This window comes from Narcine bancroftii, chromosome 1 (assembly GCF_036971445.1).
Source record: "Narcine bancroftii isolate sNarBan1 chromosome 1, sNarBan1.hap1, whole genome shotgun sequence".
Taxonomy (NCBI): domain Eukaryota; kingdom Metazoa; phylum Chordata; class Chondrichthyes; order Torpediniformes; family Narcinidae; genus Narcine; species Narcine bancroftii.
Window position 1 is genome coordinate 323,520,806 of NC_091469.1, and position 18,233 is coordinate 323,539,038.

Sequence of the window (18,233 nt, forward strand, 5' to 3'; positions counted from 1 at the left end):
ATCTCCTAGTCTGCACTCAGTCTCTCCAATGTAGCAGTCACAAAGGGTACACCAGATGAGTAAATCAATCCTGTGGATATACAGGTGAAGTGTTGCTTCACTTGAAAGGGCTTTTTGCGGCCCCAGACTGTGGTGAGGGAGGAGGTGTGGGCACTTGTGGCATCTCCTGCAGCCAGTGAAGGTGCTGGGGTGAATGGTAGGGAGGGATGAATGTACAAGACAGTCAGGGAGAGAGAGGTCTCTAAGGAAGGCAGAGAGGGGAAGATATGTCTGGTGGTAGGATCTTGTTGTAAGTGCTGGAGATTCCAGAGGATAATGTGTTGGATGCAGAGGCTGGTGGGGTGGTAGGTGAAGACAAGGGGAATCCTGTGTTTTGCTGTTGTAAGTGCCGGAAATTATTTCATTTTGTCTGTAACAGATTGCTCATTTTTGCTAGTTATATCTGATTTGGTTGTTTTTCTTTTGCCATTGGTAGAGCCTGGCCTGCTGTGACAACCACTGCTAGTAGTCATACATAACACAGACAAGGAAGTATAATATTGTTGATGAATTTTAGATTAGAATGCAGATTTCTTTTGTGTGGTAATTTGTCTTTATTTTGCTTATTTCAGATAAATGCTTGAATAAATGAATACAGTGTAACATCAATGGATGGGAAGAAATTCATTACATGTCACACCAGGAGACTTTTTAAAATGAATCCAGAACACACAAATAAAAGACAAAAGGCTGTCGAATTTTACAGAAGCATGGAGAAGCTGCAACCAGGTGCAAGGTGACTATCCAGGGGATCATGGTAGAAATTCAACAAGATTCAAAGAGTATACAGTAATAGTTTTGGAAGGGAGGGAGAGGAAAGATTAGAAAGAAAATTGTAGGAAGAAAACAGTTTTTTTAATATTTTCAAAAATAACCACAAGAAGCTTCATTTAAATTGGCTGCTATGTATCAAATATTGCTAGTCATTTTATTTAAGATCAGATTTCAGATTTATTGTCAGAGTACATAAATACATATAACCCTGAGATTCTCTTTCTTATAGGCGAGGCAGAATCACCACTTGTTGGTAATGCAAAGAAAGTACTCAATATATATATGTAAACAAATAAAGAAATGTAAACAAATTGACTGTGCAATACAGAGAAAAGAAATCAAAGTGCAAAAGTAAGAGTCCCTGATTGAGTTTGTCATTGAGGAGTCTGATGGTGGAGGGGGAGCAGCTGTTCCTGAACCTGGTGGTGCGAGTCTGTGGCACCTACACCTCTTTAGTGATGGCAGCAGTGAGAATAGGGTGGTGTGGATCCTTGATGATTGCTGCTGCTCTCTGATGGCAGTGTTCCCTGTAGATGTTCTTGATGGTGGGGAGGGTTTTGCCTGTGATGTCCTGGGCTGTGTCCACTACATTTTGCAGGGCTTTGCACTCAAGGGTATTGGCATCCCCACACCAGACCGTGATGCAGCCGGTCAGCACACTTTCTACCATACCTCTGTCGAAATTTGCCAGGTTTTCTAATGTCATACCAAACCTCCACAAACTCATAATCAATTTGGAGTTAGGCTAATATGTTTATTTGTAACATGTCCAGGAAAGACTTATTACACTGGGTACCCTATGACATGGCAACCTATACCTGTAATATGTTTAATATAGTTATGTTTATGCCATGCTATGCTGAAAGCAAATTCATAAGATTTGTATTAGGGTAAATTCTGACATGATTGTATTTGCTAGAAGCTATGGTTAAATGTTCATTCCCAGCTTAAGCAGTAACTGAACAAGGTGCTTGTCTTCATATGGAGACTTTAAAATAAATATTTAAAGCTTGTGCATTTTGTTTTTGAGGTATTTAAATAGCTGTTTTCTTATTTATGGTTTGGTCTTAATGATTTAATACTGTCTCAAAAGGTCAAGATTTTCAGTGTTTCACCTGATTTTTGAAATTTGACAGAAAACTTGCTGCATCTCATTTTATATTGTTACTTTAACACATGGCCTTCTAAATTTGTCTAAAACTGGGTTTTAAAAAAAATATTTGGTATTAACCCATCCCCCTTGCCCTCCCTTCCCTCCCACTATGAAAGTTACAATAATAGAAATAGATACAATGTATAGTTATATAAAATAAACATATATATATATATATATATATAAAACAAAAAGTATAAAGAGATAATATTGATCTGGATTGCACAAAGGATTAGCTCACACACTGGGATCTTACAGTATTCATATTAAACTACTTTAAGGAAGAAGATTATTGCAGGTCTTAAGAGGCCAGAAGTACATTTTTACATATTTAACCCTAAACTTTGGATAGACGGGCTCCAAATTTGCACAAAAGTTGAATATTTATCTCTCAAATTATATGTAATTTTCTCCAAAGGTATACAACTATAAATTTCAAAATGTCATCTTTCCATACCTAAAGGTACATCTGATTTCCAAGTCACTGAAATACACTTCCTTGTCACCACTAAAGCTATTTTGATAAATTTAACTAGATAAAAAGATAGTTTTAATTCAGGTCTTGTTCCTTCTACCTTCCCCAACAAAATAAAATTGGGATTTTGTGGAATAATACCAATAACGTGTTCTAAAAACTTTCCTAAATCCATCCAAAAAGTCCTAACTTTAGAACATGACCAAGTAGAGTGCAAAATGGCTTCTACTTCACCACATCTAAAACATTTATCTGATAAATCCAGTTTCATTTTGTGCAATTTTTGCAGTGTTAATTGTGGTTGGAGATAATTATATTGAACTAAACTGTATCTAACATTTATATTTGTCTTACAGACTTGACAGAGTTCTGCGCATCTTTTATCATCAATTGTAATATTTAAATCAACCTCCCATTTCTGTTTAGATTTATGTATTCCCTTTTTAATAGTAACCATATAACCACTTACAGCACAGAACAGGCCAGTTCGGCCCTACTAGTCCATGCCGTAGCAAATCCCCACCCTCCTAGTCCCACTGACCAGCACCCGGTCCATACCCCTCTAGTCCCCTCCTATCCATGTAACGATCCAGTCTTTCCTTAAATGTAACCAATGATCCCGCTTCAACAACCTCTGCCGGAAGCTCATTTCACATCCCCACCACCCTCTGCGTAAAGAAATTTCCCCTCATGTTCCCCTTATAATTTTCCCCCTTCAATCTTAAACCATGTCCTCTAGTTTGAATCTCCCCCTTTCTTAATTGAAAAAGCCTATCCACATTTACTCTGTCTGTCACTTTTAAAATCTTAAACACCTGTATCAAGTCCCCTCTCAATCTTCCACGCTCCAGAGAAAAAAGCCCCAGTCTGCACAACCTTTCCCTGTAACTCAGACCCTGAAATCCTGTCAACATTCTCGTGAACCTTCTCTGCACTCTCTCTATTCTGTTTATATCTTTCCTATAATTTGATGACCAAAACTGTACACAGTACTCCAAATTTGACCTCACCAATGCCTTGTACAATTTCATCATAACCTCCCTACTCTTGAATTCAATACTCTGATTTATGAAGGCCAACATTCCAAATGCCTTCTTCACCACACCATCTACCTGAGTACCTGCTTGTAATAAAAGAAACATTACAGAAATAAATTTCTTAGCATAACCTCTCCTGATAAGAACCTCAAACTCACTACAAGCCCAAGTAAGTACATTGTTGGACCTAATTTTTCCAGCAAATATCCCCTCAATTGAAGATACCAAAAAGGTGTATTTTGAGTAGATCTACATTTATTTCTTAATTGTTGAAACAACATCGATTGACCTTGTTCATAACAATCTTCTTCATTTTTAATACCATCGTGAAACCAGATATTTAAAAATAGGTAATCTTTAGTAAAAGGTATAATAACATTGTTTTATATCAAAGGTGTTTCAAGTGATATACTTCCTTTTGTTCCTATTTCATTATTTATCTTGTTCCAAAAGGTAATCAAGTGTTTAAGCAAAGGTACCTCCTTCACACCAGTTATAAATAAATTCCTCTGCTGATTTCTCTCCTATATTATCTGTCTCTGTTTTGACCCCATTCCAGTTTTCCTGCTCCTGCAAATAAAGTAGTCAGAAACCTCAATTGAGCTACTTGATAATCATTCTTAAAGTTAGGAAGTTGCAAACCTCCCAATTTGTATTTCCATGTTAATTTTTCTACAGATAATGTTGACATTTTACCTTTCCAAAGAAATTTTCATGTTTATTTAATTCTTGAAATATTTTTTGTGATAATGATGTAAGTCTGAAAAAGATATTGAATCCATGAAAAGATATTCATCTTAATACAATTTACCCTACCTACTAATGTTATTGGCAAAGTCATCCATTTGTTCAAATCCTCCTCAACATTTTTAAGCTGGTAAATAATTCCATTTGTATAAATTATTATCTATCCGTATTCCTAAATATTTAATCACTTCCTTTGGTCATTTACATTTGGTATTTCTTCAACAAAGAATATAATCTCCTTGTGTAAGGGGCATACCTTTGCTTTTATCCCAATTTACTTTGTAATCTGAAATCTAACCGTATTCCTCCAAATTTAAATGTAGTTCTCCAGTTCAGTCAAATATATTAAAACATCATCTGCAAATAAACTAATTTTATACTCATAACCAGCCTTGAACCTCTTAATTTCTAAATCATTAATTATTTCAGCCAGTGGCTCTATAGCTAATAAAGGATAACCTCGTCTACTAGATCTTGTCAGATAGAATGGATCAGAGATTTGTCCGTTAGTTACTACTTATGCCTTTGGATTTTTTAAACAATTCCTTGATCCAATTTATAAAAATTTGTCCAAACCCAAATTTATCTAGTACTTTAAACAAAAAAAATACCGTTCCAATGTATCAACAGCTTTTTCCGCATCTAATGCCACTGCTACACTTAAATCTTTCCTCTTTTGTGATAAATGTATAATACCAATTAATCTGAATATATTATCCACTGACAGATGTCTCTCTGTTTGTCAATATTTTATAATCTGCCTTCAACAATTAAATTGATCTATAAGAAGAGGGTTTCAAAGGATTTCTATCTTTTTTTGGTATCACAATAATCATTATTGTTCAAAACAAATCTGGAAGAGAATAGGTTCGATGCTTGATCCAATATTTCCATAAAAATAGGAATCAATTCATCTTTATAAAATTCAGATGGAAAACCATCCTCCCGCAGAGATTTATTACTTCGAATTGAACTTATTGCTTCCTTTACCTCTGTGTAATTTTTGCACTTATTTCTTATTTGTTCTTCCAAGTCTAGCATGGGTAAATTTATCCTCCATATGATCATATTTTAAAGACTTTAAGCTATATAGTTTAGAATAAAAGTTTTTGAAAGTTTCATTTATTTCTCGAGGTTTATAACCAATGACATTTGAATGAATCCTTTTTAACTGTATTAATTATTCTTGAGGCCTGCTCAGATTTCAATTGCCATACAAGAACTTTATGTGCTTGTTCACCCAATTCATAATAGGTTTAGTTTTTTTTCAGTCTATAAGTTTGTAATGTATTACAAAAAAGGTTTTGTATTAATCAATTGCCTATGCTTATCTTCCAAGCTTCGCTTCTGAAGATCTTTTTCCAATATTTTAATTTCTTGCTCCAACTGATCTACTTCTTTAATTTAGTCCTTCGTAATTTTAGTTGTGAAGCTTATAATTTGCCCTCACATATAAGCTTTCAAGGCATCCTATATCATTCACCGATCAGATTTGTCTCACAAAATAACTGAATGTGCCTTCTAATAAAATTGCAAAAATCCTTTTTAATAATGTTGAGTTCAATCTCCATCTAAATACCAATTTTTCCTTGTCTGTCATTATAATAGTCATTAACAAAGGCAAATAGTCTAAAACTGTTGTTTAATTGGAGATCATATTTTTACTCTTTTAAATACAAAGGAACAATGCAAGGACACCAAGCTGATAAGATTGGATCACAGAAAAATGACTCTCAAAGACCAATAACAAATGTGGAGGCAATCCCAATGACTGAGCAGAAGTTATTAATTCAATGTTACATTTCTTCTGTCATAATGACACCCACAAAAGAACTCAGTGCGTGGTAAAATGCTTTGGGTTGTGCGGCAGTTACAAAGCCTGCTGTGCAAATGCAAGACAATTTTAAAATGAATCATCATTATTCAAACTAATGTGACACTTATTATGAATTTAGAGCAAAATACAATTCCTGTTTATTCTCTGATGAAGGAAACAAAGGTCATTTTTCTCACGTTGAAAATATTTGATATTTGAAATCTCCAACAACTCCCCAAATTCCCTGTAGAAAGACTTGATAGCATTTACATGCCTATTAGCCAAGTGTCTAAACTTGTTACACTGAAAGTCTGATAGGGGTCCTTCTATCACACAATGGATTTAGGATATCAGTTTCTTTATCAAACTAGAGAAAATCAAATACACATTAAGAAGGTCCACTGGAAATTTTTTCCACAAATAACAACCATTTACGCGTTTGTTTTCTCCAAATTACAACTGTGACTAACTGTGAGATGGTTGTACCAGTAATATACCGATGATACGGTCACCAAAGGTTCCAAGGTGATCAGAGAGTGGAGAGTCCAGGTGTGTATCCGAGGGTGTATGTGATCATTTTTGTTTTTTTTTTCCTGTTTAAAAAAAATATAGGAGCACAATGTGTATAACGTGTACCAAGTTGTTTTTGATGCTCAATAAATACATATTGGGGAGAAAAAAATGTCTGGGATCATTAGCACCCAATTATGCACATCAATTTCCACAAGGGATACAAGGTCCAATTAAGAACAGATGAATACTAATTTAATATCTACTCCATCTGATAGAATAACTTTTATTTAGTTTCTAAAAGCATATTTGTTCAATTTAGCTTGGATTAATCAGAAGTATTATACTGAAACATTTTTTTTAAATTTAGACATACAGCACAGTAACAGGTCCTTCCAGCCCACACTAATGATGTTAATTTATCAATTAAACTACAACATAACACCCCCCCCCCCCACACTGACGTTTTTAAGAGTGAAAGGAAACACCCAGAGAAAACCGACACAGGCACGGGGAGAGTGTACAAACTCCTTAAGAGTCAACAGCCAATTCTAACCTGGGTAGCTGGTGCTGTAATAGCATTGCGTGAACTGCTACACTAACCACGACTGCCCAGAGCACCCCATCATCGCAGGTCAGAGTCTCATGACCAGATTATACCATGGTTTGTGCTGATATTCTGGCATGTTTTGTGGTGAATGGGATAACAGAATAGAAGCTCAAATCATCCCACATCAGACAAAATGTTGGAAATATCACACAAGACTCCAGCTCAATCGGATATCTTAGAAATTCTAATCTTTTAAAACGGGCAACAAAGTGGTGCAGAAGATTATGTGGCTCCCAGTTTCAGCAACCCAGCTTTCATTTTGACCTTGAATACTATCTATTATGATACCCATTCTCCTTGTAACTGGGTTTTCTCTGGTTTCTCCTCCAAAGTTATACAAGTTTCATTCAATGGTGGAAATGGTCCTTACTGTAGGCAAGAGGCAAGTGAATCAAAGGATCGGCTTGTGAGGAAGAAAAGATAAATTTTCTGAGAGCATAAAGTATGTGAAATCACTAAAATGAACTCATTGCTTTTGCTTGAATTTTATAATTTGGTCACTCAAAAGAGTAAATATAGACCTTTCATCAACTGCAAGTATATATATCACCTTTATCTTGGAACTTGTCTGTGCAATTTCAGAGAAGGCTGGCTATCTGTCACCTTTTCTCCCTTAATTATTGAATAGTCCATAGAGTCTCAAGGAGAATATTTGATTTGAAGATAACAGGACAATGGCAAAAAAATAAAGCACAAAAAATAAATCTTTCTAAATTTCTAAAATACTGATCTCCAAACTCACTTCAATGTAATCACCTGCAATGAGCAAACTTTAACATATTACCTGTATGACAATGGTTGTTTTACATGGCTGCATTATTTTGTTGATGATTCAAAATTTCATTAATTTGTATTGTAAAGGGGGTCATTTTGTTGTAATTATTAGTCAATATGGAATCCAACTTCATAATATATTCGGAAGGCAAACCACTTTCTTTTGCACCTTGGATGATCACCTGCAAGCATAGTTCATGTAAATTAATGACAATTGTGCATTAATTTTGGCATTTGCAAAATAGTAGCGTTAAAGGGCGGCACAGTTCGCGTAGTGGTTAGTGCAATGCCTTTAAAGCACCAGCAATTGGGACCGGTGTTCTAAGGAGTTTGTACATTCTCCCCAAGGTTTCTATTTCCTCCCACCATTAGAAACGTACTGTGGGTTGTAGGTCAATTGGGGGTAAATGGGCAGAACAGTCTCGTGGGCCTGTTAAGTTTTTTTTAAAAATTACCCAGAAGCTACAAAAGATTTTCTCTGAGTTATGGTTTAAGTTTGCAAGCAGCAACGGAACTTTCTCTTCATATGGGGCACATAGAGGGAAAGAGGAGTGGGAAGGTGGAGTTGGAAGTAGTCAAATATGGATGGAAAACAGTCATTCCTGTCGGCAGAGCAGACCCAAGTGTGATAAGACATGAGTGGGGGATGCAAGGTAAATATGACTTCGCCTTCATGCAAATAATCTAACCAGTTAGGCATATGACCTGAAGGTGTTGATTAACTCGTGGAAAAAATGTTGGCAGAATAACGGGAAATGATTAGATGGAATTTCAAGGTCTGTAGAATCAATGAGGGTCATAGGTGGGGTGAATAGTGACAATCTGTTCCCTCGAGTAGGGGTATCTAAGATGAGAGGGCATAACTACAAGATGAGGCAATAATTTTAAGGTATAAGAGAAGACATTTCTTCACACAAAGGATGGTAGGCATATGGAATGAGTTGCCATACAGAGGAGATATGCTTAGCTTCCTTTAAAGAACACTTAATAACTATGTAGATGGTAGGGGAATGGAAAGGTATGGGCCTAATGCAGCAAGTAGGACTAAAGCAAGAGGGCACTTTGTTTGACCTGGACAAGCTGGGCCTGTGAGACAGTTACTGTGAGACTATGACTGTGTAACTAGTATACAGATAGAGATTAAGAACTTGGTTGGGAGGTGGCAGAACAACAAACTTGCTCTCAACATCACCAAGGCCAAGCAGTTTATTATTTATTTTGGAAAGGAGAGGCAAAGGGAATGCGCTTGTCTGCATTCCTGGTTCAGAGGTGGAGAGCATCAGAACCTTCAAGTTCCTGGACGTCCATATTTGAGAAGACCTTTCTTGGAGCCAGCACACTGAGGCCACCATGAAGAAGGCACATCAACTCTTTAAGGAGTCTGCTAAGGAGATGTGACATATTGTCGGAATCAGAATTTGTCATGAGCAAGTCACAAAATTCGGTGTTTTGCGGCAGTAAACATTCATATAAACCACCTTACAATAATTTTTTTAAAAATAGTGCACAAAAAGTAAGGCAGTGTCTTTGGTTCATTGATCGTTCAGGAATCTGATAGCAGCGGGGAAGAAGCTGTCCTTGTGCCGCTGAGTGATCATCTTTCGGCTCGTGTACTTTTTTCTCGATGGTAGCAGGTGAAGAGGGCATGGCCTGGGTGGTGGGGCCTTTGAGGATAGAGGCTGCTTTTTTTTTTTAAAGACTGCCTCTTATAGATGTCCTCGATGGAGTAACCGTGATGTTGCAGGCCGAGTTGACAATCCTCTGGAGTTTATTCTTGTCCTGAGAGTTAGCGCCTCCATAGCAGACAGTGATGCAACCAGTGGGAACATCATATATTCTATCAAAGGTCTACAGGTAGGCAGTATACTGACTGGTTGCATCGTAGCCTGGTTTGGTAATTCAAGTTCCCAGGAACATGGAAGACTGCAGAAGCCAGCAAACAAAATCAGATCCACCACAGCACTGTCCTCCTATCCACTGAATGCATCCATGAGGTGCTGCCTCAAGAAGGCAGTCAACGTCTTAAAGGACCCCATCACCCCAGTCACAAGCTGTTTTCACTGCTATACAGTAATGAGACAGAAGGTAGAGATGCCCAAAGACCAGAACCTTTAGGTTCAATAACAGTTTATTTCCAACACCTATCAGACTCTTGAACCCTTCCCCCTCCCCACCCCCACCAACCCCAGTTAATCAGGGACTGCTTCAACAGAATAAAAGGGACTTTCTGCACTAGTGCAAGCCACTTTTTATATGCATGAGGATTACTGTGAATATTTATTAACTCTCTTTGTATCTATTGTCTCAGTTAATTCACTTAAGACCATAAGACAGAGGAGCAAAAATAGGCTTTTCAGCCCATCGAGTCTGTCTCAACATCCAATCATGAGCTGATCCATTTTTTTCACTCAGCCCCACTGCCTGACTCTCTCCATAACCTTTGATATCCTGGCTTATCAAGAAATTTTCAATCTCTTTCTTAAATACATCCAATGACCTAACCTCCATAACTGTCTGTGTCATCAAATTCCAGATATGTCACCCTCTGGCTGAATAAATCCCTATACATTTCTGTTCTAAGTGGGTGCCCTTCAATCCTGAAGCACCCTCATGTCCTAGATTCTCCCAGCACTGGAAACAACCTTTCTTCATCTACTCTATCCATGCCATTTGAAGTTTTCAAGGAATCCCCCTTCATTCTCCTAAATTCCCTCAAATATAAGCCAAGAGCGGTCAAATACTCCTCATATGCATATAACTCTTTCATTCCCAGAATCATCCAAGTGAACATCCTTTGAACCCCCTCCAACTTCAGCACATTATTTCTAACAGCCCAAAACTGCTCACAATACTCCCAAGTGAGGTCTCACCAGTGCCCTATAAAGCCTCAACTTCACATCCCTGCTCTGATATTGTATTCCTCATGAAATGAATGCCAGCAATGCATTTAATTTCTTCACTATCGTCTCAACATGCAACCTTACCTTCAGGTTATCCTGCATGAGGACTCCCAGGTTCCTTTACATCTTGGTATTTTTAACTTTCTCCCCATTTAAAATATAATCTGCCCATTTTTTTCTGCCAAAGTGCATGACTGGACACTTTCCAACATTTTTCATTTGCCACTTCTCTGCCCATTCTCCTACTCTAAATCCTTCTACAGCCTCTGTATTTCCTCTACACTACCTGGTCCTCCACCTAACTTTATATCATCCACAAACTTGGCCACAAAGCCATTCATTCCACAATCAAATCAATGACATACCACATAAAAAGCTGCCCCAACACCGACCCCTGTGGAAGACCACCAGCAATTGGCGGCACGGTTGGCAAAACAGTTATCAACGCCATTACAGCGCCAATGATCGGGACCAGGGTTTGAATCCCACTCTCTCTGTAAGGAGTTTGTATGTTCTCCCCGTGTCTGCATGGGTTTCCTCCGCAAGCTTTGGCTTCTACCTACCATTCAAAACATACCAGATGTTGTAAGTTAATTGGGCGGCATGGGTTCATGGGCCAAAAGGGCCTGTTGCTATGCGGTGTCTAAATATTTTAAAAATTTAATTAAATTTTTTTTAAATTAAATTTAAACTGGCAGCAAAGCAGAATATGATCCTGGTATTTGTTGGAATCTAGGGGTTAAAACATTATGAAATAAATGATTAATCAATAAGTTTATTTGTACTGCATGAGTCAGGGAAAGAGGAATGTGGCTAAGTGGCTGTCACAGCATGGAGCAAAGTTGGCTGAACAAAATTGGCTGCTCCCAAGATACAGGGAGAGGATATGCATAAAACGATTTAGGAGGAATGCTCAACTGAAGGAGGTGGGAAGTAGCACAGGAGACACAGGCCAGATCAGAACAAAGAATGGCCCGCAAGAATCAAAGGGAATGGAAAACCAGTCTAGGAGGAAGATTAAGGCACGAGGAGGTGTTAAAGAGAACAGCAGAAATTGGCCAGACAGGGACCAAATGGTGATTAGAAATATCTGGGGATGAATTAATTTCAGATCTAAACAACAGGATAGTCTGGCCTGGAGGATTAACATGGGAAGGCTACACCCCAGAAATCTGCAAAACAGGAGATGACTTGTGATAACCCTTATGCAAAAAGATCTAGCAGGGAAAACAACTTTTGTTCTGTGTGATAAGATTGACCTATATAAACTGTGCCAACTGGACAATAGGGGTCAGTCTCGGGGAGTAGCTCACTGGCAGGTGACCTATGAACTAACAGACTGACCCAGAGCTCTGTTAAGTTTTATTCTTGTGCTGTGCTGTGCTGTGTGGTGTAATAAACTGACTGTTGAACCGAATACCTTCTCCTATCACTTCATTCAACGAACGCGCTGGACTCAGTTCACACATAGACTAAATTAAGAGTAAATAAATTAAAGCCAGAGTCCAACATATTCCAACTCTGCTTCCTGCCCATCAGCCAATGCTCTACTCACGCTAATATGTTTCCTGTTATATCACGGGTTCTTATCTTGCTAAGTAGCCTCATGTGTGGCATTTTGTCAAGTGCCTTCTGAAAATCCAAATACACAACATCTCCCTTTTTCAACCGGTTTGTCACTTCCTCAAAAATTCCAACAGGTTTGTCAAGCAAGATTTTCCCTTAAGCAAACCATTCTGGCTTTGGCCTATCCTGTCATTTGCATCCAAGTACTCCATAACCTCAACCTTTACATCGAATCCAACATCTTCCCAACCACAGATGTCAGTCAAACCGGCCTATCATTTCTCTTTCTGCAATCTCTCTCCCCCCCTCCCCCCCCCCACTTCTTGACTGCAATATTTCAGTCCTTCCAGACCATGCCAGAATCTACTGATTCTTAAAAGATCATAACTAATGCATCCAATTTATCTACTGCTACCTCTTTCAGGAGCCAAGGGTGCAATCCATCTGGTCCAGCAGACTTATCCACCCTTAGACCATTCAACTTTCTGAGCACCTTCTGACTTGAAATAGTAACTGCAATCACTTCCCTTCCCTGATACCCCTTGACATCTGGCACACTGCTGGTGTCTTCCATAGTGACAACTTATACAAAATACTCATTTAGTTCCTCCGCCATCTCCTTGCCTCCCATTATTTTTCTCTGGCATCATTTTCTTGTGGTCCTATATCTACTCTCACCTTTTTTTTAAAAAATATATATTTGAAGCTTTTTGTATCGTCTGATATTATTTGCTAGCCAACTTTCATACTTGATTTTTTTCCCTCATAAGTTTTTTTTTAAAGTTTTTAAAAACTTCCTAATCCTCAATCTTCCCACTATTTTTTGCTTTCTTGGTTTCACATTGGCTTTGACTTCCTTAGTCAGCCACAGATGTGACATTTTTCCAATTGAATATTTCCTCATTTTTGGTATGCATTTATCTTGCATGTTCCCCATCACTTGCAGAAACCCCATCCATTGCCGTTTTGCCATCTTCCCTACTAGAGCCCCCTTCCAATCTACCTTGGTCAGTTCCTCTCTCATGACACTGCAATTCCCTTTACTCCACTGAAATACAGACACATCTGACTAGTTTCTCTTCGTCAAATCTTCCCCCTAATCGTTCCTTTACTCTAAGCTCTCTAATCACCTTGGGTGCATCACACAACACCCAATCCAGTATACCCAATCCCCTTGTGAGCTCACCAACAAGCTGCTCTAAAAAGCCATCAATGGGTAAAATAAATTAAAACATCTGAAGTATTAGATTTTTTAAAAATCCAATCTAACCTACGCTAATTTAAAAAAAAACAACTAGCAGCTTATCCTGAGGGTTACATATATTTTGGTTTTGCTTCTGACAGTAATTTAAAAAACAAAGGGAAGACTATATCTCATTTAGACGTCAAGGGATATAAAAATTGGATTAAAGAAAAAAAAGGAAGCATTTAGCAGGTATAGAGAATTGAAAATTTTGGAAACCCTAGTCAGAATGTCCGAAGGTCTGGTATATAAAGAAGTTATGAAGACAAAGAAAGGGGATAAAATATCAATGGGAGACTAGATTTTTAAAAATGCCAAAGAACTTTATGTATTGAGGGCATGAAGGTGCCCATTCTTTGTGTTGTGTCACAAGACAAAAAGGTGAGGTTCTAAATAAATACTTCTCATCTGCATTTACTGATGAAATGGAGAATTTGGATAAGGATTGTGAAATTCTAGAGCAAGTTATCTTATAAAAAAGTATGAGATTTCCAAGCAGATTTAAATGTGAATTAATGCCATTAATCTGATGAGCTGTATGTCAGGCTGCTATGTCAGACATTTAAAAATCATCACTGGTGATTGGAGGGTAGCAAATAGGGTGATTTTATTCAAGAAAAGCAGCAAGTCCAATATCAGAGGAAGGAAAAGTATTAGTAAAAATTCATAATAGGATTAGTCTACACTTGGAAATAAAGAGCTGAATCAAAGACAGTTAGCATAGTTTTATTGGGGGAGATCCAGTCTGACCAATTTGAGTGAAACTTTCAGAGTTTACAATGTTGATGATAGCAGTGTGGTGGATGTCTCCTACATGAGGAACTTTTGAGACTGGCTAGAGCAAGGGTGGCCAACCTTTTAATTTTAAATTTAGACATAGAGAACAGTAACAGGCCATTTCGACCTATGTGTCCATGGCGCCCAATTAACCTACACTCCTGGTACGTGCACATGGCCTGAAATGGGCTGATACCATGTTATATGTCTAAATTAAAGATTAAAAGTTAAAAGGTTGGCCACCCCGGGTTAGAGAATATGCAATCCAGAGCAAATTATTTCCAAAATCGATTTGGTATAAGGTGACATAGGATGATGATGGAGAATTAATTTTATGATTGGAAGTCTGTGACCAGAGGTGTATCATCAGGATTGGTGCTGGAAGCTTTACTTTATATGCACTGATGATCTTGATATGAATAAATAAGAAGTGTGATTAGTAAAGTTGAGATAACACAAAAAAAGTGTTGAGGAGAGAAATCACTAGTAACAGAATTATACTGATGAGTGGGTATAACTGGCAGAGCGATGACTTATGAAAGTTAATAATGATGTCTGAGCTGACTAACTAGGCTCTGACTTTAGAGAGTACGAGGAACAAATCTACCTTGGTGTACGAGACCTAGAAACCCTAAAGGCAGCAAAGATAGACAAGGTGGTTAAGAAGGCAGAAAGGATACTTGCCTTCATTAGATTGAGTGCAGAATTAATGAACAGTTATGGTAAGGCCATAGCTTAAGTAATGTCTACAGATCTGGTCATTACCGAATAATGATATAGAAGAACCTATACAACTTGATGTACTGGGAGAACTTAATACATTATGGACTGGGGAAAACCCCGGCCAGCGTCCTCCAGTCACTGCTGGAGAGGCTGTGGCTGGGGTTTCCACACGCAGTCATACTACAAGGAAGGCAACCAGAATGAAGGAAGGAACAGAAGATCCTTTGGTTATGTAGAAGAAGCAGGAATCTGTTGAGCCAGAATCTCTTCCAATTGAAAAGATTCTTGTGAATCTTGAATCTAAATGATCTTATACAATGCAGGGATTATCCAAGATTATGACTGAACTTGGTACTAGGTTTAATACCCTGGTGAAAATACATTCTCAACAGATGGCTGAGTTTGGAGCTTTTAAGCTTGAAGTGAGAGATAAATTTAATTCGTGTGAAGAAGATATAGACGAAATACGGGATCAAGTCCTTGATGTGACCAAAATGGTTGAAGACTTACAAACTCAAAATAAAAATTTAGTAAAAAGATTGATTATTTGGAAAACCAATCCAGACGGAACAATATAAAGATTATTGGTTTGCCAGAAGGTATGGAGGGACCAGACCCAAGAAAATTTATTACTGAATGGATTCCGCAGGTGCTGGGTCAAGAACATTTCCCGGAAGGTATAATACTGGAACGTGTTCACAGAGCTTTGCGTAGAATACCTATTTCAGGTCAAAGTCCAAGACCTGTTTTGGTTCGTTGCTTGAATTATTATGACAGAGAAATAATTTTACGAGTGGCTATTAGAAATGGACAACAGAGAAAATCACCCTTGATGATTCAAAATAATCAAGTTTTCTTCTATGCGGATTTGAGTCAAGAGGTTATGTTCCAACGACGGGAATTCAACCCTGCTAAAGAGTTGTTGTGGAAGAAAGGATACAAGGCAACCTTTAGATATCCAGCTGTTTTGAAGGTTTTTCAAGATGGTTACCAACCAAAGTTCTTTGATTCTCCAAAGGAAGCTATAGCATTTGCTCAAGAGCTGCCAATCACTCAGTTTCAACAGAGATATAGTCCGCCGCGATCTCCAAGGAGACAAAAGATGGAAGAAAAGAGCCGTGCTCCAAGAAGGAATGGTCGTAATGGTGGCTCGGCAGTTGGAGCTGATTAAAAGAAGAGTTGTCCTTTTTTTTTCTAATGCTTTTTTTCAAAAAAAAGGGATATTAAATAATGATGATGTTAGTTTAAGATGAAGTGAGAGTTGGGGGAGAGAACTGGATAGGCACTATTTTCTGAAAGTCATCTGCTACGTGTGAGTTATCTCACACCCATTTTTTTTTGGGAGTTACCGCATTGCGCGGTTTAGACGGGAGGGGGTATTTTTAACCTCCTACCCGTTTTTTTTCTTTTTTTTTTGTATTACTAGATTAAAGAGTGAAGGGGTTTTTCTTTGTTTAAATAATAAAAATTTTTTTTTTCTTTTTCCTCCTTTCTTTTTTTTTGATCGTATTAAGAGAGGGTAAGGGGGTAAGAGTTGGGTTTTTTCTAACTGTTGTAAGACATGTCGAAATTTAAATTTGCTTCTCTTAATGTTCAGGGTTTGAATAATCCTATAAAGCCAAAGAAAGTACTTGCTTATTTAAAAAAATTTAAAGTAGATGTGGCCTTTTTACAGGAAACTCATTTGACAGATAAAGAACATTTGAAACTTAAGCGGGACTGGGTTGGACAAGTCTTCTATTCTTCATTTAATTCAAAGGCAAAAGGAGTTGCGGTTTTGGTACATAAGAATTTACCGTTTCAATTGCAAGACGAGGAGAAAAATGGAGGAAGACTACTTAAGTTGAATTGTATGATCTCTAATGAAGCCTGGACTTTGATTGATGTTTATGCTCCAAATGTTGAAGACACTGCTTTTATTACAGAAATATCTTTATTATTGGGACAAGCTAATTCCAATGTGATGATTGGGGGGGGATTTAAATATGGTATTAGAACCGTTATTGGATAAGTATCCAAAGGTAACTAAGAAATCTAAGATGGCGATACATATGGCTAATATGATGAAAGATTTGAATTTAGTTGATATTTGGCGTAGATTTAATCCTACACAGAAAGACTTTTCTTTTTATTCTTCGACATAATTTTTTTTCAAGACTTGATTATTTTTTAATTTCGGCACATTTACAGGATAAGGTTATATCTGTGGATTATAAGGCAAGGTTAGTCTCGGATCATTCATTGTTATTACTGGAATATCAAAGTTCTCAAGTTACACAACATACTTTAAGATGAAGATTTAATACTATGTTACTACAAAAGCCAGAATTTATTGTTTATTTGAGAAAACAAATTGAGGATTTCATTGCTAATAATGTTCACCCTGTTTCTGATCAGTTTGTTTTGTGGGACGCAATGAAAGCTTTTTTACGAGGTCAAATTATCAGTTATGCATCCAAACTGAAGAAAGAGAGAGTTAGAGAAACTGAGGATTTGGAGAAGAAAATAACAATCTGTTAAAAAGAATTTCAAAAGAAAGCTACTGAATTCCAAAAATCCAATTAACTAATTTAAAGTTGAAGTATAATAAGTTACAGTCATATCGATTTGAATGTCTGTTGAATCGTTCAAAAAATAAATTTTATGAATGGGGTGAGAAAGCTCATAAAGTATTAGCTTGGCAATTAAAAAAAGAACAGTTATCTAGGATTATACCAGCTATTAGAAATAAATCGGGTATTACTTTTAGTCAAAAAATTAACGATGAATTTTGTAATTTTTACAAAAAACTTTATTTGACTGAATGTAAAGAGATAAAAGAAGATGCAATAGACTCTTTTTTGAAAAATATTAATTTACCACAGTTATCTCAAGAAGACAGACAAGAGTTAGATAAACCTTTTACGGATAGTGAAATTGAAATGGCTATAAAAGATATGCCAAATGGAAAAGCGCCTGGTGGAGATGGTTTTTCTATTGAGTTTTACAAGACTGTTTATGTTGATATATCTTCCTTATTTAAGAATATAATACAACAACTTTATGATACTTTTTAATTACCTGAGTCCTGTTCTAATGCTATAATTACA

At 37.2% G+C, this 18,233-nt stretch overlaps 1 protein-coding gene and 1 long non-coding RNA gene across 4 annotated transcripts in view; one reads left to right on the forward strand and one right to left on the reverse strand.

Annotated features, from left to right (window-relative positions):
• The window catches only part of LOC138747869 (uncharacterized), a 44,153-nt gene extending 37,366 nt beyond the window's left edge, over positions 1-6,787 (forward strand). For both annotated transcript variants that reach the window (XR_011347700.1, XR_011347701.1), the window contains exons 3-4: positions 612-775; positions 5,907-6,787. This is a non-coding gene — a long non-coding RNA (uncharacterized lncRNA). The remainder of the gene's footprint in view (positions 1-611; positions 776-5,906) is intronic.
• The window catches only part of LOC138747852 (gamma-glutamylcyclotransferase-like), a 49,990-nt gene continuing 37,507 nt past the window's right edge, over positions 5,751-18,233 (reverse strand). The window contains exons 4-5 of one of the 2 annotated variants that reach the window (XM_069907434.1): positions 7,946-8,117; positions 5,751-6,634 (exon numbers count right to left, since the gene is read on the reverse strand). In XM_069907434.1, the coding sequence (XP_069763535.1) occupies positions 7,965-8,117 (153 nt within the window). In that variant the 3' untranslated portion in view covers positions 5,751-6,634; positions 7,946-7,964. Of the gene's footprint in view, positions 6,635-7,941; positions 8,118-18,233 lie in introns of those variants that run through there. The other variant, XM_069907443.1, reaches the window with a different exon arrangement.